Raw genomic sequence first — 19,765 nt, forward strand, 5'->3', positions numbered from 1 at the left:
TTTTTACAAATCAGAGAGTTAGTGGAACTGACTTTCTAAAAGTCCAATTTACCTTTCTTTCTTTTTCTTTTCTTTTCTTTTTTTGGCTGCACCTGTGGCATGTGGAAGTTCCTGGGCCGGGGATTGAACCCATGCCACAGTTGCAGCCTACACCACAGTGCTAGATCCTTAACCCACTACACTTGACCCAAAAGGGAACTTCCCCCAAAGTCCAATTTAAATGGAGTTTATAAACAAACCAGGAGAGAGGTTTTAGTCCCACTTTAAGTACAAAGATTGAGCTACTCCTTTTTAATCCATTGAAACAGTGACCTTATTGCAGTCATTTCTGATTAATCACTCAACGTAACAACATACAAGAAGAGGTTAGAAGAATTAAAGATCCTAATTATTTTGTCATCCTTGCAAAATTGTGTGTCTTCACAACTATATACAATAGGTGTATGGATTTTTCTCAGTTTTTTCCACGTGCATTTTTACATAGCTATATGCCTGGGTTCACAACCTCCTTTTTTCTTTTAACACTATAAATTTACATTTTTATCATATTGCTATATACTCCTCTTATTCTAAATAATGTTGCAAGGAACATCTGTGTGCACCTGACTCTTTCCGTATTTTGAATTATTTGCTGGGAATATATTTTCAGTAGTATGAACTAGTTATATAATGACTTGCACATGAAAGAGTTAACCTATAAATTCTTAACCCGAAAAGACCCTGTATAAATCTCTTCATCTCAGCAAATTGTTGGAGAGACTCTAGGAAAAAAAAAAAAAAAAAAAAAAGGTCACTTCAGCATATGTGATAGGAGTGTGGGTAATTAAAAAAGAAAAATTCAGCATGTAAAGTCCATTCCAGGAACAGCTCTATCTTGAGACCCAAGTCAAATAGTACTAAATATGCCAAGCAGAGGCCTATGTTTAAAGAAGAAACTCATTTGCTCTTAAGAACAGCAAAATGCTGCATAGTTCAATGGTGGAGTCAGCAAATTCTGCAGAGCCTCAAAGCTGGGCTCAAAAAGATATGGGAGGCCGAGATGCAAGACAAACTGTCTTTCCCGATTAAAGTATCTTGGTGCTGCAAGCACAATAGTCATTTCTTAGAACAATGGCTGCCTTTAAAATTTTTTATTGACAGGAGAGAAAAAAAATGACTAAACAAGACCAGAGCATTTAAAGGTAATCCATATCCTATAAACAACCTAAAGAGCGGTGTAAACAAGGTGATATGTCATAAAATGAAATGCGATACAGATAACCTCACTAGTGTCTCCTGTTCCAGTTCAGATGGATAACCGTGCCTTAAATCTCCCAGCAATGGAAAGCAAAAAAAAAGTGTGCTTTATTTTGCCTACGTGTCCTTCCCCAAAGAAATAAGAAGGTAGATGTCATGGAGAGGTGGGACAAAATCAGAACTTTTTTCTTGAGACTGACCTCCGTGGCTGAAGACCTGAAGGGCACCAGAAGGGCTTCTGGGAAATGGGCCCCACATTTTGTTTCCATGCCAGGCGAGTCAGCAGAACCTAAGGGCTGGATTATGCAGCTCTTGAGAAACTCCACCTCCTGTGGAAAGGCAGCCTGTGTTTGGTGAAGAGAAATCGCGCCTCTCTAATCTACTAGAGCTCTTTGAAGGGCCAAAGAAGTGTATGGATAAGGGGGGAAACAGTAGACACACTCTATTTACACTTTCAAGGAGCCTCTGACAGGCTCCACACCAAAGCCTGGTGAGTCGCCATGGGAATGTGGGGGGAATGTCGGGTGACAAAAGGGAACGGATTTACAGATGAGAAATAGAGAGTAAGGGGAAGCCTTCCTCTGGCTGGAAAAGTGTTAACAGTGGGCCTCCTGGTGGGGAAGGGATGCTCCTGGGGGACCAGGTTAACTGGCCCTTGGTGATCTGAGATGTGATGCTCAGGCCCTTTGCTTTCACAAGCCACGCCTGGAAACTGGCCTCATTGCTCTATGGTCACCGCTCATATAGTACCTTGCTGAATTAGTTCATCTTTGTGACATCTCTCGTGACGTGAGGCGCTCCTAAAAGGCAGGCACTATGTCTGATTTTTATTATTCGTTACGGTGACTAGCACTCAAGAAATATTTTGTCTTGATCACTTGAGAGAAGTGTAAGTGTGCCTCGAAATCTTCTGGCTTGCCAATGATATCAGCTCTTCTGTGTAGGGAAATACACACCAAAGGCTGGAAGCTGCAGAAAGATGCAGGAGCTCTGTGTGGTCCAAGGCATTCACCATGGACAAGGTACATTGAATAAGACGTTAAGTGAAAAATAATTCCAATTGCACCTTGTTTTTATTACGAACGGTACAGAAATACACATAAATGTATACATCCGTTTGAAGAAAATAATATAAATTGTACTTTTATGAGTGATAGATTCAAAGCTTTCAGTGACAGCCCAAGAAAGGGTTTGGGGTCACTCTAATCCAGTACTTAACTTCTTAACCTATTTTTCTAGGTCCCCCCTTCAGTACTGTAAGGATACTTTGTTTCCTTAATGGAATTTTTTTTTTTGGCCTTTTATGGCCACACCTGCGGCATAAGGAAGTTCCTAGGCTAGGGGTTGAATTGGAGCTGCAGCTGCTGGCCTATGCCACAGCCACAGCAATGTCGAATCTTTAACCCACTGAGCGAGGCCAGTGATTGAACCTCCATCCAAATGGATACTAGTTGGGTTCGTAACCTGCCGAGCCACCGTGGAACTCCCCTAATTTTAATAGCACAGTTATACTGCATGTCTGTTTATGAACTGCGGCCCTTTGGAGAGCCACAAACCATTGTGATAGTTTTTTATCTCCCAAGAACCAAGTTTTATCTCCTTGGGGATGATACAAATGTATGCTGCAGAGGAGGCCCTGAAGGTTTGGGCTCAATGTGTTCCTTTATCCAAATAGAACAACAAATAGCTGGATATCTGAGAATGGAACTGGGGCATGGAGTTCCCACTGTGGCTCAGTGGGTTACCCAGCTAGTATCTACGAGGATGCAGCTTTGATCCCTGGCCTTGCTCAGTGGGTTAAGGATCTGGTGTTGCCCTCAGCTGTGGTGTAGGTGGCAGATGTAGCCCCTGAGCCTGGGAACTTCCATATGCCACAGGTGTGGTCCTAAAAAACAACAACAACAAAAAAGAAATGCGGAGCAAAAAAGAAAAATTCTTCTCTTGCTCTCCCCTTGTGGCCGAGAAAAGCACAAACAGGAAGTGGGATGGAGTGCTTGGTGTATCCCTCTTGCCCCTCCCAGTCGGCTCTCCCCGCCTTCACCCTGCTGTCCTAGAGGCCTGACAGTTGCAGACCTACATCAAGCTCCCTCTGGCTTCAAGGTGGGCTTGGCAATAGAGAGAACGGCAGGCGATGGAGGGGTGCGGGAAGGGAGGAAGGCGAATGAAGGGAGATGGGTTCCCTCCTTGTGAGGTCATCTGGTCTGGCTGTGTCCTTGGGTCACTTGACTTCTAGGTTCTTCTTCTGGGTTCTGGTAGCAGATCCCACTTCTCCCCCTCAGGTAGAGATGCTAACTGCTCTGCTTTCTCGTCCCAGGTTATAGCGCTATCCCATGGGGTTCCCCTGTACCCTCACATCTGTAATATATCTCATGTTCATTGTGCTCTCCATCTCCTGCTGGGACCCTGAATGATGGGGGGGTGGTCTTGTCACTGCACCCTGGAGCTGGAATGAGGCCAGCAAAAGGGCAAGTGAGAGGATGTTGGGGGCTGGGTAGGATGAGCGCGGGAGGACAAGGGATCACCGTCCTAAAAAAGGTGGGGCTGAAAGGGGCCTGGCTCTGGTTTCTGGAATAGGGAGAAAATGAACTTAGCCCTACTTGGTCATCAAGGATCAGCTAAAGCTTGAGAGGTAATTTAAAAAATGTCGTGGTCCATCTCCTTCACATAGTTGGAGCTTTCTCCACCCAAGGGGTGGCACAGGCTTGAATTCACTGGAATTGATGGAGGGAAAGAAAAGTCCTCTATGAGCCACCTCAGCAGGTGCTTGAAAAAGGCTGGGCTTTGGAAGCGCCTGTTGTGGCTCAGTGTAAATGAATCTGACTAGCATCCATGGGGATGCGGGTTCGATCCCTGGCCTCGCTTGGGGGGTCAAGGATCCAGCGTTGCCGTGAGCTGTGATATAGGTTGCAGATGCGGCTCGGATCTGGCATTGCTGTGGCTCTGGCGCAGGCTGGTGGCTGCAGCTCCTATTTGACCTCTAGCCTGGGAGCCTCCATGTGCCGAGGGTGCAGCCCCAAAATAAAAAAGACAAAAAAAAAAAAAAAAAAAGACAGAAAAAGATCAGGCTTCTTGGGGACATCCTCACCCTATGGGATGAGACCAGGAAGGTGGACCTGGTCTCCTCAAATTGTCCTTTGGGTTTCCCATCACAGGCAGAGTGTGAGTCTGGGAATCCTTCCCAAGAGAAGAGGCGGATCTGAGCGGTTCACTGATCTTTCAGGTTCGGGGGGGGCGCTGTGCTCCTGGGTGCGACTGTGGGTAGAGGGGAAGGATCACAGGCTTCCGAAGCCATGGCAGAGGCTTGGGTCCCAGCTCATCACCTCTCTGGACTATCATTTGTCTCGCAGAGCTGCCAGGAGGGTTAGATGAGAAAGTGCACGTAATGGCAACTGGGCCCTTTGGTAGCACACTGAGTAGTCTCGTGCTTTGAGGCCACTTTCCGAGTGGCTCTTCTCGGCTCTTCTCTGGAGCAGGGGGCCATCCAACCTCCCAGGCTCTGGCCTCCAGAAGCCACAGAGTGAAAGTCATAAGCTGTTGTCATGGATGTGGGGAGAGGTTCGGGGGGGGGGGGGCACAATATCCTGAAGCCTCCTAATCCCATTTTCTGCTTTCATGTTAATCCTCTTCCTCTTTCTGTCTGCCACACACTCAACTCCCAGGGCGCTGACCCAGGAGCCGGGCTCCACCTCCTCCAGGCGCCCGAGGGCTCCCTGGTGGGGGCTGCAGGAGGTGGGGTATGGGGGCCAGTCCATTGGTGCCTCGGTCCTCCCAGCTGCCCTGGATACTCTTGTAGGCCAGGCTGAGGATGAAGCTGGAGAGCTCAGCTCCATCATTACGATAACAATGACAGTCTCAGCCAGTTTTTCCTAAGTGCTTACTGTTTGCTGACACTGGCTAAGACCTTAATGTACATGATTTTATTCAATTCCCATAAAGCTCCTGGGAAGCAGATATCATAAATCGGAAATTTGCAGATGAGGAGATGGAGGCTCAGGGAATTGTCACAGCCCAGATCACACGGTGAGCAGAAAGGCTGGCCAGAATTACTCCGGAGTCTCTTGGGGGACTAATAGCAACACAGGTCCTCTCGTTTTGCTTCCTACCCGGCCCCTCGCCCCAGCCCTGGAAAGGACCCACCTCTCTCCTCTGTTGATGCTTCGGTTGGGTGAATGCATTTCTTCCATGCACCAGACCTGGGCGTTGCTGGCTGTGCAGTGGAGTGGAAAGAACATAGAATTTGGGGCGGGCAGGTATGGGTCTGGCTTCCGCAGGAAGGGGACAAGACTTTCCCAGGAACTGAATGTTTTCCAGGGAGACAGGTGGTGACAAGTAAACGGCCATCTGGGGGTGGGATGACTTTGCCTCTGGCTGTTACTCACTCCACCCTCTCTAGACCCCCAGCTGCAAATGCCCTTCTCTGCGCTGTAGGACTGAGCCTGGCTGTTTTTGTTCCCCAGCTAAAGGTTCAGAAGCAAGGCTCACTCACTGAGGAAGAAGCTGTTTACCATCCCTTTAGCCACCTGCGGGGAGTCTTTCTAAACAAGATGTTGTGTGCCTTGGGCCTCCATTTGAGTTTGGCACACAGGCAAACTGGATATGGGCTCCCTGACTCTTAGATTCTCTCTCTGGGACAGGCTTAGAAGTTAGGGCTGGATCTGAACGCTCACTAAACCCCTTAGCAGCTGTGACCTGGGCTTCAGTTTTCAGGTCTGTAAAATTGGAATGACAATCATACCTCACGGAGGCCAGAGCTTGCTCCTCTCCATGGGCCAGTGAATCCCTCATCAGGAAACTTCCAGAAGCTCAGGAGGCAGTGGTTGGTTCACCTTTTAGCCTTCTCTTTGCTTACTGAGTCATGCAGTTCCTGAGCTCTGTGGCCTCTGTGCTGACTGTAACCAGGGCCTTTGTTTCCCTCTGAAGGACACAGACCCCACAGACCTTCCTACCCCAGCCCCGTGGTGCCTCTTGGGCCCAGCATGGTGACGAGGTTCTCCTGTGCTCAGAGCCCCGCAGACGAGTTGGCAGTTGGAAAGCAACAGAGGACAGTGTAAACTCTAACACTGGATGACACGGGAACAGCTACCCATGTGGTCGCACATGAATCCAGCTGAGGAAAGGGGTCTGGAGGCTGATGGAAGCAAAGGTCCTCCCTGGCGGGGTAGGGACTGAGGGTGGGGAGCGCTGGCAGGACCCACCTTGGCTGAATCATGAGGTTCTGTGGAGGCTCTGAGCTTCCCTGCCCTCCACAACCACCAAGCCCAGGTAACCAGCGGCAAGACATGGGGTGTGTGGGCTGGGGAAGGTGGCGGTGAGGTATAACCCTGAGGGTCCAAGCAACGTCCATGACAAGGACTCCAGAGCCAATAGCGGCTCCTCAATCACTTAGACAGCTTATGTGTGAGAAATTATCCCAATCACATCTGCCGAGAAGAAATTGGGTTCTGGGTTAAAGTCTGGTTCTTCTTTTTAAAAAGCCCTCAAAGGGTTATGCACTTTGACGATATTCTAGAAGCAGAAACAGAGTACAGGAGAGAAGATGCAGGATTTCAGGTTAGAAGACTTGCATCCAGGTTGGGCCCTCTCTGGTCTCAGTGTGATCTCAAACCCCTTCACTCTGGGCTGCAACATCTTTGGACCTTCCCCTGCTAGACGCTCCCTCCCAACACCCAGGAAGAGGGGGCTGGGTTTTCCATTGACTTTCCTTTCTCTCCACTTTCTATATATTTATTTCTTGCTCAAAGAGAGGCTCTGAAAAAGAAAAGTGTGCATCACTGCACGGTGGGCAGTGGTGGTGATGGCCAGGCCCAACCCTGCACCGAGGCAAAGCCAACTAACTGGCGGTGGCTCAGGGTCCCCTGGTGTGGTGGATGTCCCACCATCAGGACATGAGTAAAGGCTTTGTATATGAGAAGCTGGTGTGTGCTAGAATTTTAACCTCATTAGGGAAAGGAGTCCCTTGTGTCTGAGCGTGGAGGGCCACGGAGGGAGACGAGACCAGGGGAGCAGGGCCTGAAAACACATTTTGCCCACGCAAGTGTTTGCCGTGATTTCACTCCATGACACACCACCCCTCCCCAGTCCCCACCCCTGCCCCAGCAAACATACCCAAGACATAGCTGAGGCCAAGTAAATCAGCCCAAGAAACTGTGGCTTGGGAAGAATCCTTGCCGTGAAATGTCATTTTATTCATTGATTTTTTTCTTTCTTTCTTTTTTTTACAAAAATAAACATTTTAATGAACAAGAAGTACAAAAGCTTCTGGATATACAAACTCCAGGAGGGGGGAGAGGCTGGTTTTGGCTGCTTTGCGGCTTTCACTGAAAGCAAATGAGGCAGAAAGGCCCCGGCCCCACCCCCACCCCAGGTCCTGGCTCAAACCGCTACCTGCTCCTCAACCCCACGACTTGGCTCAGACCTTGTGTGCTCCTCTGCCCCAGGCCCCCGGGGCCGGTCGGTGAGCGCCCCCTGTCGGGGGCCCAGAGGCGACCGCCTCAGGTACAGATTCGCCCACATCCCAGAGCATCCCTTTAAGCCTCCCGTTGGGAGCTTGGCTGAGAGAACACTCCATGACCGATTGTCCCCGCGCGGCCCCTGCTGGGCCATGACACATGCAGCAGCACCAGCAGCAGGGGCTCTGGCTACATTCTCACACTACGAACACAGTGATGGGGCTGCCCACAGAATTGTCCCAGTGAGGGGCAGAGCCCCCAACAGGGAGACCAGCCTGAGCCTTGCTGGCAGCCCAGAGGGTGGGAGGGGCACTCAGCCCCCAAGATTCCTGGCCCTGGAGCCAGCACTCCCAGACATAGACTGGTAAACTCACATTTTAACATTTGGCATTATTGCACGTTGTCCTGGTCACCTCGGTCTGTCTGGGATGTCAGCCTTGTCTGCAGGGTGCCCAGGTGACATGCAGTGCTGCTAGTGCAAGTCACAGGCAAGCCCAGATGGTGGGGATGGTCAGCTGAGCCTGCAGAGGGTCAGCCAGAGGCTCTCACATATGTGGTCTTGCTGGGATCAGGGACCACATGACTCCATCCTGTCTTGAAAAAGACCAGTTGCCGACCTAGGGGCAGAGGTGAGAGGCAATGGGACCCGGTGTTTCTCACCTGGGAGGTAGGGCCACTCTCCCTAAGGCAACTGTCTTGAGGACACTCATCTTTCAGCATCTCAACCTCCTTATCCTCTGGCTGCTTTTTTTTTTTTTTTGCTTTTTAGGGTCACACGTATGGATGTTCTCAGGATAGGGGTCAAATTGGAGCTGCAGCTGCTGGCCTACACCACAGCCACAGCCACAGCCATGCTGGATCCTTAACCCACTGAATGAGGCCAGGGATTGAACCCGAATCCCCATGGATACTAGTCCGGTTCGTTACCGCTGAGCCACAGTGGGAACTCCTCATTTATGGCTTCTGATGGAGGACTACTACCTGTCAATCTTTTTCAAGTCCCGCCACCTCCCTCAGGATGTCCTTTCCCACTGGCTCACCTGTCCAGGTGGTCTGGTTGGTGACCACAAAGGCCCGGCACTGGGCGTGGCTCTCACAGATGTCCACAGCCTCAGCCAGGTTAAATACTGAAAGGAGGCAGCCTCCGTGGTGGTAGGATGGCCAGCAGCGGTAGTCTTCCTGCGGGATGGTACTGTCTGGGAGGCGCTGGTACTCTGTGGGTTGGGGATGGAGGTCAAAGGAGAACTCTGTATGCCCCAGGGGTGAGGGCTAGGACCACTTTCTTCAAAGGGTTGAGACCCATTTCCTAGGTGAAAGCTGAAATTTAGCCCAGTCCTCCTAGCATGGAGATGAAGGGAGCTACCACCGTGGAACTGGGATGACCACTCAGGGAGGGCAGAGCTCAGATTTGGCTTTGGGGAGACACATCTCCGAAGTCTAAGGGCACACAGCTGGTTCAGGCTGCACAGGATGGCAGGCACAGGGATAGGATAAGCACATACGCAGAGCCAATGGCTGTCCTGCTGAGCCCAGGACATTTTAGACATTTAGAACTTCTCAAACTTCCATGTGCATGTGAATCTCCAAGGAATCTTGATAAATCTTGCAGATTCTGATTCAGAAGGTTTGGGGTGGGGCGTGGGAGCTGGCATTTCCAGCCAGTTTCTGGTGCTGCTGGTCTGCAGACCACACTTGGAGGAGCAAGAGCTTAGAGCTGTCCTTTGGTCCCACTTCCTCCTGGCCTTTGAGAAAGAAGTTAGGCAAGCTCCTTGGATAGGGGGTCAGTCACGAGTTTTTGAAATTCAGAGGCATGCAAATGAATGTAAACCAAAAAAAAAAAAAAAAAAAATTTACCATTTGGGAATCCGCAACTTGAGTGTTTGGGGCAGAGGCTAGAGGAAGAATCTGAAATCTCCCCATTACACAGAAAGAGCCCCCAGAGGCTCTGAAACCTCCTCGATCTGGAAGCTGCTTAGCTGCAGGCCTCCCGTTCACCAGAGTCTTTCCTGCTGCCTGGGGAACCCCAGGGCTGGACTGATAATGCAGAAGCCCTGGGCCTCTGGCCACCCCGCCCTCCTGCCTCCTTCTTCTACCAGGGACTAGACCAAAGTCCAGGGCTGGCTGTGATTTATAGCCCCATAAACGGCGTCCTCAGGGACAGAGCCAGCCATTGTTCACCTCGTTAAACTTTATTTACAGGGCTAACGAGGGCTCCCCCACCCCTAAGACTGGCCAGAGCTCCTTGAATACGGAGGCTGCCCATCCCTCGCCCCCTGCCAACGGGGCTAAACCCCAGGGCCTCAGCAGAGGGACCACAGTCCATAAATGGGATGAGAATTCTCTCTCTTCTCTGGGGTTTCTTAGCTGGTTTCAGAGTGGAGCCCTTCTCTACGTCCAGCCGCCCTTCTAGCCCCAGAAGAGGAAGGAAGGAGAGGCAAACATATATTGTGTTCCAGCTGTGTACTAGGAAACGAGTTAATTGCTTTCACACGTTTCACCTGACATTTAATCCCCATAAGAATTTTCTAGGGCCAGTGAGTAATACTGAACCCAATTCACAGATGAGGAAAGTGAGGCTCCAGATGTAACTTGTTCGAAGTCACACAGTACATAGCGGGGTTTGCAGCCACCCAGACAAGAGGTGTCCATACCCATCCCCACCCCCCAAGTTCAAGGCAGAATTATAGTTGTTCTACCTCAGTCAGAGACAAGTCCTCTATGTGAAGACTAAACAGTCGGCAGCCTCTGAGTCACCCCAAGGGAGTCTCAGAGGGAAGATGAGCCACTTAGCCCAATTAGGGGGGATCAGTCACACTTGCACCCGCTCCGCACCTCCCCAGCCCCTGGGTCCCTTTGGGGGCCACTCACCAGCTCTGCTGCCTGCCGTGGAGTTCTGCAGATATTGCCCGCTCCGGTACAGGTGCAGCACCTTCTCCAGCTGGGCCAGGGTCTCGTCCACTCCCCAGGTGAGCTCTCCTGCAGAGGTCAGTGTGGCTGTAAGAGGGTACCTGGGCTCCCACTTGCCCCTGCGGGAGGCAGCCATCTGCCCTTCCGCTTCTCCCTCTGGAGGCTGGGCCCTGACTACTAGTGGTCTGGGGAGGGGGCTTGCCACAGAAGGCCACTTTGGGAAATGAGGGTTTCTGGACCGTGTGTCATCCTGAGTCATTCTTGTTCCCATGCTTGCTGGGGGAGGGGCAGGGTGATGGGAGGCAGGTGGGCCCTGGAGTGCTCACCTGTGGCATTGACAATGCTGTCCAGCAGAGGCCGTAGCGAGGGCGGGGCACTATGTGGCAGGAGGTATGTGAAGAAAAACCTGGGGCAGAGAGAAATCAGGGGCTCAGTGGTGCAGCCTCTGGGCACAGAACCCCAATCTGCCTGGGGAACCTGATCCCTCAGGCCGACCAACAAGGTGTATATCCCCAGAGCGTGCCAAGGAGTCTATTCAGACTCAGGGTAGGGGTCTGGGCACATGCTAAGGCTACAAGTAACTTCGTGCAAAACTGAAATCTGAGGTCTGTTTTCCTCATCCGGTCCCCAGGACTTTCCCACCCCTCAGTCCCACGTTATCCCCCCACAGACCCGTGTCAGAGCAGCCCATGGCTTGGCTCTGTGAGGAGCTTCCAGAGGTGAAGGGCCAGGGAAGGAAGGGGCAGGGCCTGTCCCACCAGCCCTAGGCTCTGAGTCTGACACTATTTTAAGAAGCTTCCAGCTGCCACCCCCCAACCCAGATTCTCCTTGGAGCTGACTATTTTTAGCCTCCTGGGCAGGAGCCTGAATGTTCCCTTCTTGCCCGCCCCGGCTGCTCCATTGGTCATGGCTGAGTCTCCCGCCCTGGCTGCCTCCTAGTCCCTCTGGCTTCCCCCTGACCCACCCCACTGCCACCCCAACGCTACGCTCCCTCGCTGGCCTTTCTGAGTGGGGGCTGGCAGTCACCTGTAAGCATTGTAGAGATTGCGTTTCTCGTTCATGGCCTCGCACCAGCCCTGCGCTGAGCAGGGCAGGGTGAAGTTCCTGGCTGGGAACTCCAGCATGCAGTCGGCGCTGCCTGTACACGGCGTCTCTTCCACGCGGGCGTCATCCAGATCTGTCACCTTCAGCTCCCCATCCACCAGCACAAACTGTCGGGGGCGGAAGTCCAGCAGAGTGACCGAGCCCAGCGGGGAGTGGGCCAGGTGGTGGAGGAGGCGGCCCAGGCTCAGGCAGATCTGAGGGGCAGACACCGGGGCTGCTCACTGCTTCTCTTCTGGGAGGCTCCAGGGCTCCCTCCTCTGGGACTCTGGACTGAGCTGGAGGGGTTGCCCTTCTCTTAAAGACTCTAGTGCTCACTAAGGGCTGAGGCCTGGGGCCTTAAACGGCAAGCCAGTGATTTTCTCTTCCCCCGTGGCTGTTCTGACCCTGAGGGTAACACGGAATAAGTGGGAAATGGGAGGCAGGGAGGCTGGAGATAGTGCCCCTCCTCCCTGAGGTTGCATCTTCTGTGTGGCTTCTGTCCAGTGTATGCAAATTGAGGGAGGGGCAAGATGACCGTAAGACCTTTTCTAGACCCAGGACGCTGGCCCTCCTGCAGCCAGGCTGAGGGTGTGTGTGTGTGTGTGTGTGTGTGTGTGTGAGCACAAACCCATCAGGATCCTATCTTGTTACTTTTTTTAACCCTTTGGCCGATGGCCGAGTCAGCCTCACTCCATTCTTCTCTCCCTCTCCCTCGACTGAGGAGGAGTCCAAGCTGCTCTGGAGGGCTGGCCTTCTAAGGGAGAACCATCCCAGCGAGGAGCCCAGGGCCCTGGCCCGCCTCCCTGCTCACTCGGAATCGATCCTCCCAGGAAGTCTGCAGCAGCTGGATCATTTCCACAGGGGCGCCCAGCTCCGTGATGGTGGTCAGGGTGTCGGGGATGTCTTCGCTGTCTTGGTAGCAGTAGCCATAGAGCTGGAAGAGGCCCAGGCAGGTCATGAGGTCACAGGGTGGGGGTGGGGACAGGGACGGGCTGGGCTGTCAGACTCTCCCCCACCCTGCCCCTGCCACCCCATCCCTAGGTTTCTGCTTCAGCTCAGAATAGCAACACTGCCTGGGAAGCCTGCCCTCTGTCCCAGCAGCCTAGGTTCCTACTGACTCCATCAGCCCCTTACCTCTGGCCACTCAGATAAATGGGCAGGTCTGGCCACCATATGTTAATCACTAACTGTTTTCTATGCACTGATTCTTAGAATAACCTGAAAAGGGCACAGTAGGTACTATTATTATCATCTCCAATTCGCGTGTGAGGAAACCAACTCAGAGAGGATAAGTTACTTGCACAAGGTCACACAGCTACAAAATGCAAGAGCTGGGATTCAAACTGATGTCACCCTGATTCCACAGCCTGGTTCTTTCCAAGAGTACCAACCATTTGCTAATCGACAAGCCAGCAAATGGTTATTATACTCCCCCCCGACCCCCGCTCTCATCCTTGTCTTTTCTGCATCATTTCCGTTTTCTGGCACCTTCGTTTTTCCTCTGCTCTAGTCTTTCTGGAGGAAAAGCAGTCTCCCTTGGGGTTGGTACCAAGTGTGGATAAGAACAGTGTTGAAGGGACACCTCCATGGGTGTTCTCTGTATAGTTGGTGGGCGGCGGGGGTGGGGGGGGTGGAATTAAGAGAAGGTTCCCCGGGAAGATCAGTTTGTTGAGGGCCTGGTCACTCCATGCGATCTGGGGGAGGGCTTGGTACAGCTCAGCTGGCAAGGGGCTTCTAGGAAGCACAGCCTGACTTTGTCACTAACACCTAAACCAGCATCCAGCGAGAGCCCTGCTTCTCCCAGCCTCTCCTACCACACTGCACATCAGCTAGGGATCAGGCAGTGCTCAAAACGTCCAGGACCCTGTGGGGTAGGAACACAAAGGCGGAGTTGTCCAGGTCAGAGGAGGGAGAGGGGAGAGCTGCATGATTGGGGGGGGGGCAGCGGGGGAGCCGAGCCCCTGGGCTCCATGTTCCTGCATACTGTCACCCTTCCCACCCTTTCCAGCTCCACTTCGGGCCCTCACATGCTCCCTTCCATCCCAGGAGAGCCCTTTCAGCTCCCCCTCCCTGCAGCCAGCTGCCTCAGTCCAGCTGGCATGCGGGAAGGCACGTCTCAGTGTCACTAGGGCCGTGACTTGGGAGATCGGGGGGCAATCCCAGGTGCCCTCCTCATCCCTCCTTCTCCACCTCCCTCACCCCACCTCAGTCTAGGGAGGCCCCAGACCCCAGTGGGGCAGGGGTGGGGGTGGGGAGGTAAGGAGAGCAGCCCTGGGGCCTGGTTCTCATTTTCTTGCCCAGAGTCTGAGCCTTTGTGGGAAACTTCTGAAGGTTATTAAACACCCGGAGGTCGTTAAATGCGCTGTTAACGAGGTATTAATCAACACCCCTCAGGAAAAAATAAAAAGACACCATTAACCCCCCCAGGAAGCATGAGGCTGAGCATTTCAGTCCCATCTTTTGTTCATTCGGAGAAGAAACATACTCTAGCAGGGCCAGAATCAGGGCCCAAGCAGGCCTGGGGCCCCATCTGAGGCCTGAGGCCCCAGGAACGGCAGAGGTGGAGGGGAGGGAAGACCCTTGTGCCCTTTGACCCTGGACTATAGAGACCTCAGTCACGTGAGGGAGTGTGTGTGTGAGTGAGAGAGACAGAGGGTGGGTTGGGGAGGGGGTCACAGAAGATAGAGAGATCTCGGCCAGGCAGTCCCTAATGACCAGAGCATGCACTGGGAAGTGCCCAGTGGGACATGCTATCCTGGGCCTTTTCTATTAGAACCACAGCACCAATGCTGGGGCTGCCTGAGATGGGGAGGGGGCCTTGGGCAGCCTCGGGGAGTGGGAAACATTAGCTGGCTCCTCCCCAGTTCAGCCGTCGAAGGATTTTGAAATTTTACATTGATTAAGGGGTATTAAAACAACATTATTTTAGTTCTTGGCACACCCCAAATGAAGCCTCCAGTGCAGGGTCTTCCCTGGCAGCAGAGGTGACACTGCTGAAGAAGCCAGAGGGACACCGGCCTGGGAGTTGGGGGACGGATGTAGGCGACCCACCACAAAACAGTCCCTAAATTCATACCGAGGTACCTCTCTGTCCCCATAATGGGAGCTTTTCACCTTCCCTCTTTCTGTCAAAGGACCTGGGACCCTCTCCATTTTATAACATATGTTCCAGGGCAACTAATTCTGGTCTCCGACCTTGTAAGAGTCACACAGCCAACCCCAGACAGATGGAGTTTGGTCTAGAGAGGAAATGGGTGAACACTATTCAGTTGTAATTTTTTTTTTTTTTCTTTTGGCACCTTCAGCATTGGCCAGGGGCCTGACATTCCTTAAGAGACAGGCAAGCACATCAAACCTCGAATCTGTCCTAAGGGAGGGGTCTTGAGTCAATTAACTAACACTTAATATCCTGCTAAGACACTTAAGACCTTCTCCACTGCCTCAGAATCTGGCTGACACTCCAGGGTTTCCAAAAAGTTCCCAGGAGCCCCTGGGAAGCAAAGAGAACAAGATCCTCCCAGTTAGAATGGCCACGTAACCAGCCGCTCACTCCCTGTAGCTCCACAGTGTCAGTCGCGCAACCAGACACAACTGCTCACAACTCTTGGCTCTACCTGACCTTCTGCAATCAGTTCAGGGCCCAGGACCCAGTCCACAGGTGTCTGGCCAGGGCTGGAGTGGCCTGGGAAGACTGGGAGTCTGCTGTGGTATAAATAGCTCCCTGGCCTATTTCTTCTTTTCTGCAACGCCCACCCAGACCTGAGGTCCATCTCGCTCCTGAGGAAAGGAGGGAGGAAGTCCTAGGTTTCTGGTTAGTTCTGCTGGGTGCAGAAAGGTTAATTTGAGTGGTTTAGGAGCGGAAGGTGTGGGCCAGGTTCCTCGGCTGAGGAGTCAGCCCACACCCTCCGTTCACGGGGCCAAGAACAGTCAGGGATTCCCCTTTCAGACTACTCAGAAGTGTGCAAAGGGAACAGTGTGTCTGATCCTAGGGCAGACTCAAAGATGAGGAGAGCTGGGGGAGAGGAGGAAGTGGGTGTGTTAGGGTTGGGCTGGGCTGGGCTGGGACTTGGAGAGGCCCCGCACTTGTCTAGCCCAGAACGGACAAGGCGGGGTCTCATCTTTCCCCTCTGCCCACCAGTGAGTAGGAGACAGAGTCTCATTGAGTAGGAACCTGAGCATCTGGCCTTCTCAATCTTCCACCCTCTGGGCCACATTTGCTCAGATAATGTAATGTTCAGACCCTCAGGCCCTCAGCCTGTCCCTTGAGGGTTGAGCTAGGACCCTGAGGCTTCCCCAGTGGTTCCCAAGCATACTTTAAGACCTGGAGGACCCCACCGTCTCTTCTGGGAAGGGCTATGTGTTTCCTGGACTACTACTCCAGTCCCCAAGGGTCCTTCCAGTGGCTCCTGGGTGGGTAGAGGGTGTTCTCTTGGAATCAAGCCTGGTCTTTTTCTAGCTCTTCCCAAATCCACTGCTGTCGTACCCCAACTTCAAAGCTAGATAAGTCACTGTTTGGAAGTTGAGAGAAGTGGGGTTCAGAGTCCAACAAGAAAGGGGACCCTATCACTTCAGTTGGGATCCCTGCTCAGGGATGACCTCTGTTTATGTCTTGATTTGGGGTCATTTCTCTGGTGCTCAACACCCTAGCTTCAGACAGAAGCAGGGTCCTAAGTCCTAATGGACCTCCACCCTCGAGTTTGGGGACCCTCTGTACTGGCCTGTCTTCAAGAGATACGGTATGGAAGCTGAGAAATACGGGAGACCCTTTGTAAAAGGACACTGAGCCAGGAGTGAGAGTCAGGGTACCGAGAAGCTGCCATGGTCCGGGTCCTGCCCCTAGTTTAACCTGGGCACAATCATTGGGGCTCCGCTTCTTTATCTGCTAAGACCAAGGGTTCTCTTCCAGCCAGAGTGACCGGGCCTGGGCAGGTCCAGCCAGCACCCTCAGCCCCGCACCCCCACCCTCGTACCTGCAGCACGTTGGGGTGCCGCAGCCGCTCCAGCAGCACCATCTCCTTGAGAAGCTTGTGGGCCGCCAGCCGATAGCAGCCCCTTCGCGCCCCGAACTCGCGCACGCAGCTGCCCAGATCGTGGCCGCTGAAGTCCACCGCCTTGAGCGCCACCGCGGCGCCGCCGGGCAGGCGGACCCGGTACACGGCCTTGGTGTAGCCGGAGCCCACGTACTGTGCGCCGGACACGTTGCGGAGCGCGGCGCAGCCCAGTCGCGGGCCCGGGCCGGGGGAACCCGGAACGGGAGCTGGGGGCCAGCCCGGGGCGCCGTCGGGCAGGGGCCGGGCCCGCGGGGGCCGGGGACGCTGCAGGCCCGGGCCGCCTGGAGCCAGGTCCATCAGGCGCCGCCGCTCTGGCCGGCCGGCCCCGGGCCCCGGGCCCCCGCGGGAATAGCGCTGCACCTCCTCGTAGCGCGCTCGGATCTGCCGGGCCAGCTCTCCGCGGCCCCCGCGACGGCCCGGGCCCGGGGCTGGCGAGGGCCCGGGGGACTGGCCTGGCCGCGGAGGCTCCGAGCCCGGTGCGAAGAGCACGTTGAGGACCGAGCCCAGCAGGAAGGAGGCGCAGAAACCCGCGGCCACCGCCGCCCGCCGGCGCCGCATCGCTCCCCTCCCCCCTGGCCGGCCGGCCCCGCGCGGCTCCCCGGCCCCGGCCCCGGCCCGGGGCGGCTCAGGCTCCGAGGCGGCTCCGTTCAGCGCCCCGCCGGCTCCCTGCGCAGCCTGCGCGCATGGCCCCGGCTGCCCCGACCCCGGCCCCGGCCCCTCGCGGGCGGCACATCGGCCTGACACTTGCCTCCCTCCCGCCCTGCCCCCGCCGCTTATAAGGCCCGGAGCCGCCCCCGCCCCCGCCCCCCTCCGCCTCCGCCTCCCAGCTCCCGGCCCGAGCCCGTCCTCGGCGCCGCCCCCTCCGGCCGCCCGGCCCGGCCTTCCCCGCTGACTGACAGCGGGACCTCCTCCCGCGGCCGTCCCGGCCTGGGAAGCGGCGCGGAGGCGGCTCCCGCCCTGCCCAGCCCGCGGCCCCCGAGCTCCGGCCGGGGAGAAAGGGAGGGGGCGGCGGCGGCCCCGGGACGTGCGGGGGCTCGGGTGGATAACGGGGCTGGGGTGGCCGAATAACGGGACCGGGAAGCGGCTAACGGAGCCGGCTGGGCAGGGTGGGGGAGAAGACGAAGGGGCGAGGCCGGCGGGTAACGGATTCCGGTGGGGACAAGCCGCTGGGTCCGGGTGCTGGGGATCCGCGTGATCCCAGTGCGCCCTCTCGGCGACCCAGGGCCTTGGGGCGGACGGCGCAGGGGTGGAGCTGCGGGTGGCAGCTCCTCGCCCAGTCTTGGATTCTGGCGCGGAGGAAGGGGAAGGCTGGAGCTGAGGGGCTGGCACCTGCGAGCGCGCGTGGGACAGGAACTCCGGGATCAGAGGAAAAATCATGGAGTTTTCGGAGATGGCCTCTTTAACCTCCTCTACCAGTTTTTTGTTTTGTTTTCTGATTTCTGATTTTCCTTGTCCCTGAAGCCCCAAATCGAATCCCTCCTCTGGGACCCTGCAGTTAGACGGGGTCAGCAGCGGATCACGAACCATATGCGTGCTAGTAGTTTGGGCAAAGAGTGCATTTGTGCCCACGGACATGCGTGGTTCAGATTGTCTGCGGAGTGTGTGCATTAGTGTGTCTGAAAGGGCCCCTGTGTTCGAGGAAGGGAGTGTGTATCGTGAGTGTAAGTAGGTGCTGACTCTACCAGAACTTCTGGTCCCTCCTCCTCCCTCCCTGATTGCATCATTAGTGCTAATTGAGGAGCTTTCACACGCCAGTGCATTAGTTGTTTGGAGTGAGCTCCCCCCTCCTGGGAGAGATAAGCCGCTGCCCCTCCCCCTCCCAGCCCTCCACTTCACTTCCCCACCGCCTTAGAACTGTCCACCTAGCCACCTTCCTTCCCTCCCCTCAGTGTCAGAGATTGTTTGGAGAGGAGTCAGGGAAGAGGTGGAGAACCAAAAAAAAAAAAAAAAAAAAAAAAAATCTTTTCTCCAGGAAGCTGAAGAGGTCAGGCCTTACAACAGAATGCAGAGTCTCTGTGATGAAGAGGAAACAGGAAGCTTGTCCAGTTCTTTTGGACCTGGAAGGTCCTTGATCTCCAGCCTGTGATCCCACTGATGTAGGGGCAATCCAGCCCTGACTCCTAGGCTTCCCCTAAGAGAGTGGGGTCCAGTCTAACTTAGCATGGAAAGGGCAGAGTGAGAAAAGGCATAGTTCTCCCGAGGACCTCGGGTTTGGTGGCTTCTGGTCTGGTCCTGTTTAGCTGCTCTGCCCTGCTCTGGCCCTTGGCTGCTGGGTGTGGGGGGAAGGCTCTGAGCAGATGCCCTCCCCAGTCCTCACACCAGATGTCTTTGGTCTAATTAACTGTGCTGGGAAAACCAACCTGGATTTGTAAACAGAGCTACTGGCTAAAGTCAACAGGGAGCAGCAGCAAACAGCAAACATTCCCCTCACACTCAGCCACAGTCCAATCCAGCCCCCTGGGGCAGAGGGGAGCCTTGAGGCCCCCCCCTGGCCCACAGCTGAGTCAGGGAAAGCCTCTCTGCCTCTGTGACCTCAACATGGCCATTTCCTTACCAGTTCCAGGGGCTCCTCTGTTGGGGAGGAACGGGGATTCTGGGAGGACAGAGCTGCCATCCCAGGATAGACTCTGCCCCCTTTCCAGAGATCGTGTCATTTCTATCAGCTAAACCTCCTGATCCACAAAGAAGCCGCTGGGGCAGGGGGGAGGGAAATATTCCTTCGAGGGTTTTCTTTGGGGCCTGCTCCGCTCTAGGGTCTTGGAGAAGCCTCAGAGGTAAGACGTGGCCTTGTGGGTCTCTAACTCAGCGTTGGTGAATATAACGTGAACATTGTTAAGTTCGTTACACATCGTGTAGGTATTATAATAACATGTTCTGAAATTAGATAATTATTCCTGTGATATCTTTGCCAAGCTTCAGTGTTTTTGTTATGGTTTGAAAGTTCAGTGCACACAGGGCCTGAGAAACAGGCCTGAATGTATATACATACAAGGCACACACGTGAGCCCACAGAGCAGTAGCCCCACATACAGGAACAAA

The 19,765-nt window shown here is 54.3% G+C and overlaps 1 protein-coding gene and 1 long non-coding RNA gene across 5 annotated transcripts in view; both read right to left on the reverse strand.

The window, feature by feature from the left end:
* Positions 1 to 19,765, reverse strand: part of LOC146404854 (uncharacterized) — a 1,116,837-nt gene that overhangs the window by 259,413 nt on the left and 837,659 nt on the right. The window lies entirely within an intron of this gene.
* PKDCC (protein kinase domain containing, cytoplasmic) lies at positions 7,388 to 17,477 on the reverse strand. 2 transcript variants are annotated; one of them, XM_021087584.2, is made up of 7 exons: positions 16,646 to 17,477; positions 12,487 to 12,609; positions 11,619 to 11,890; positions 10,919 to 10,998; positions 10,554 to 10,661; positions 8,726 to 8,899; positions 7,388 to 8,302 (listed from the first exon to the last, which is right to left on the reverse strand). In XM_021087584.2, exons 1-7 carry the CDS (start codon positions 17,282 to 17,284, stop codon positions 8,217 to 8,219), a joined length of 1,482 nt encoding a protein of 493 aa, XP_020943243.2. In that variant the 5' UTR covers positions 17,285 to 17,477; the 3' UTR covers positions 7,388 to 8,216. The 2 variants fall into 2 exon arrangements, with proteins under 2 accessions (XP_020943243.2, XP_020943242.2); XM_021087583.2 differs by having other exon boundaries at positions 10,554 to 10,679.

This window comes from Sus scrofa, chromosome 3 (assembly GCF_054392235.1).
Source record: "Sus scrofa isolate SSC_HxYL_T2T_F1_AM1 chromosome 3, Sscrofa_HxYL_maternal_Yorkshire_Landrace_v2.0, whole genome shotgun sequence".
Classification (NCBI taxonomy): domain Eukaryota; kingdom Metazoa; phylum Chordata; class Mammalia; order Artiodactyla; family Suidae; genus Sus; species Sus scrofa.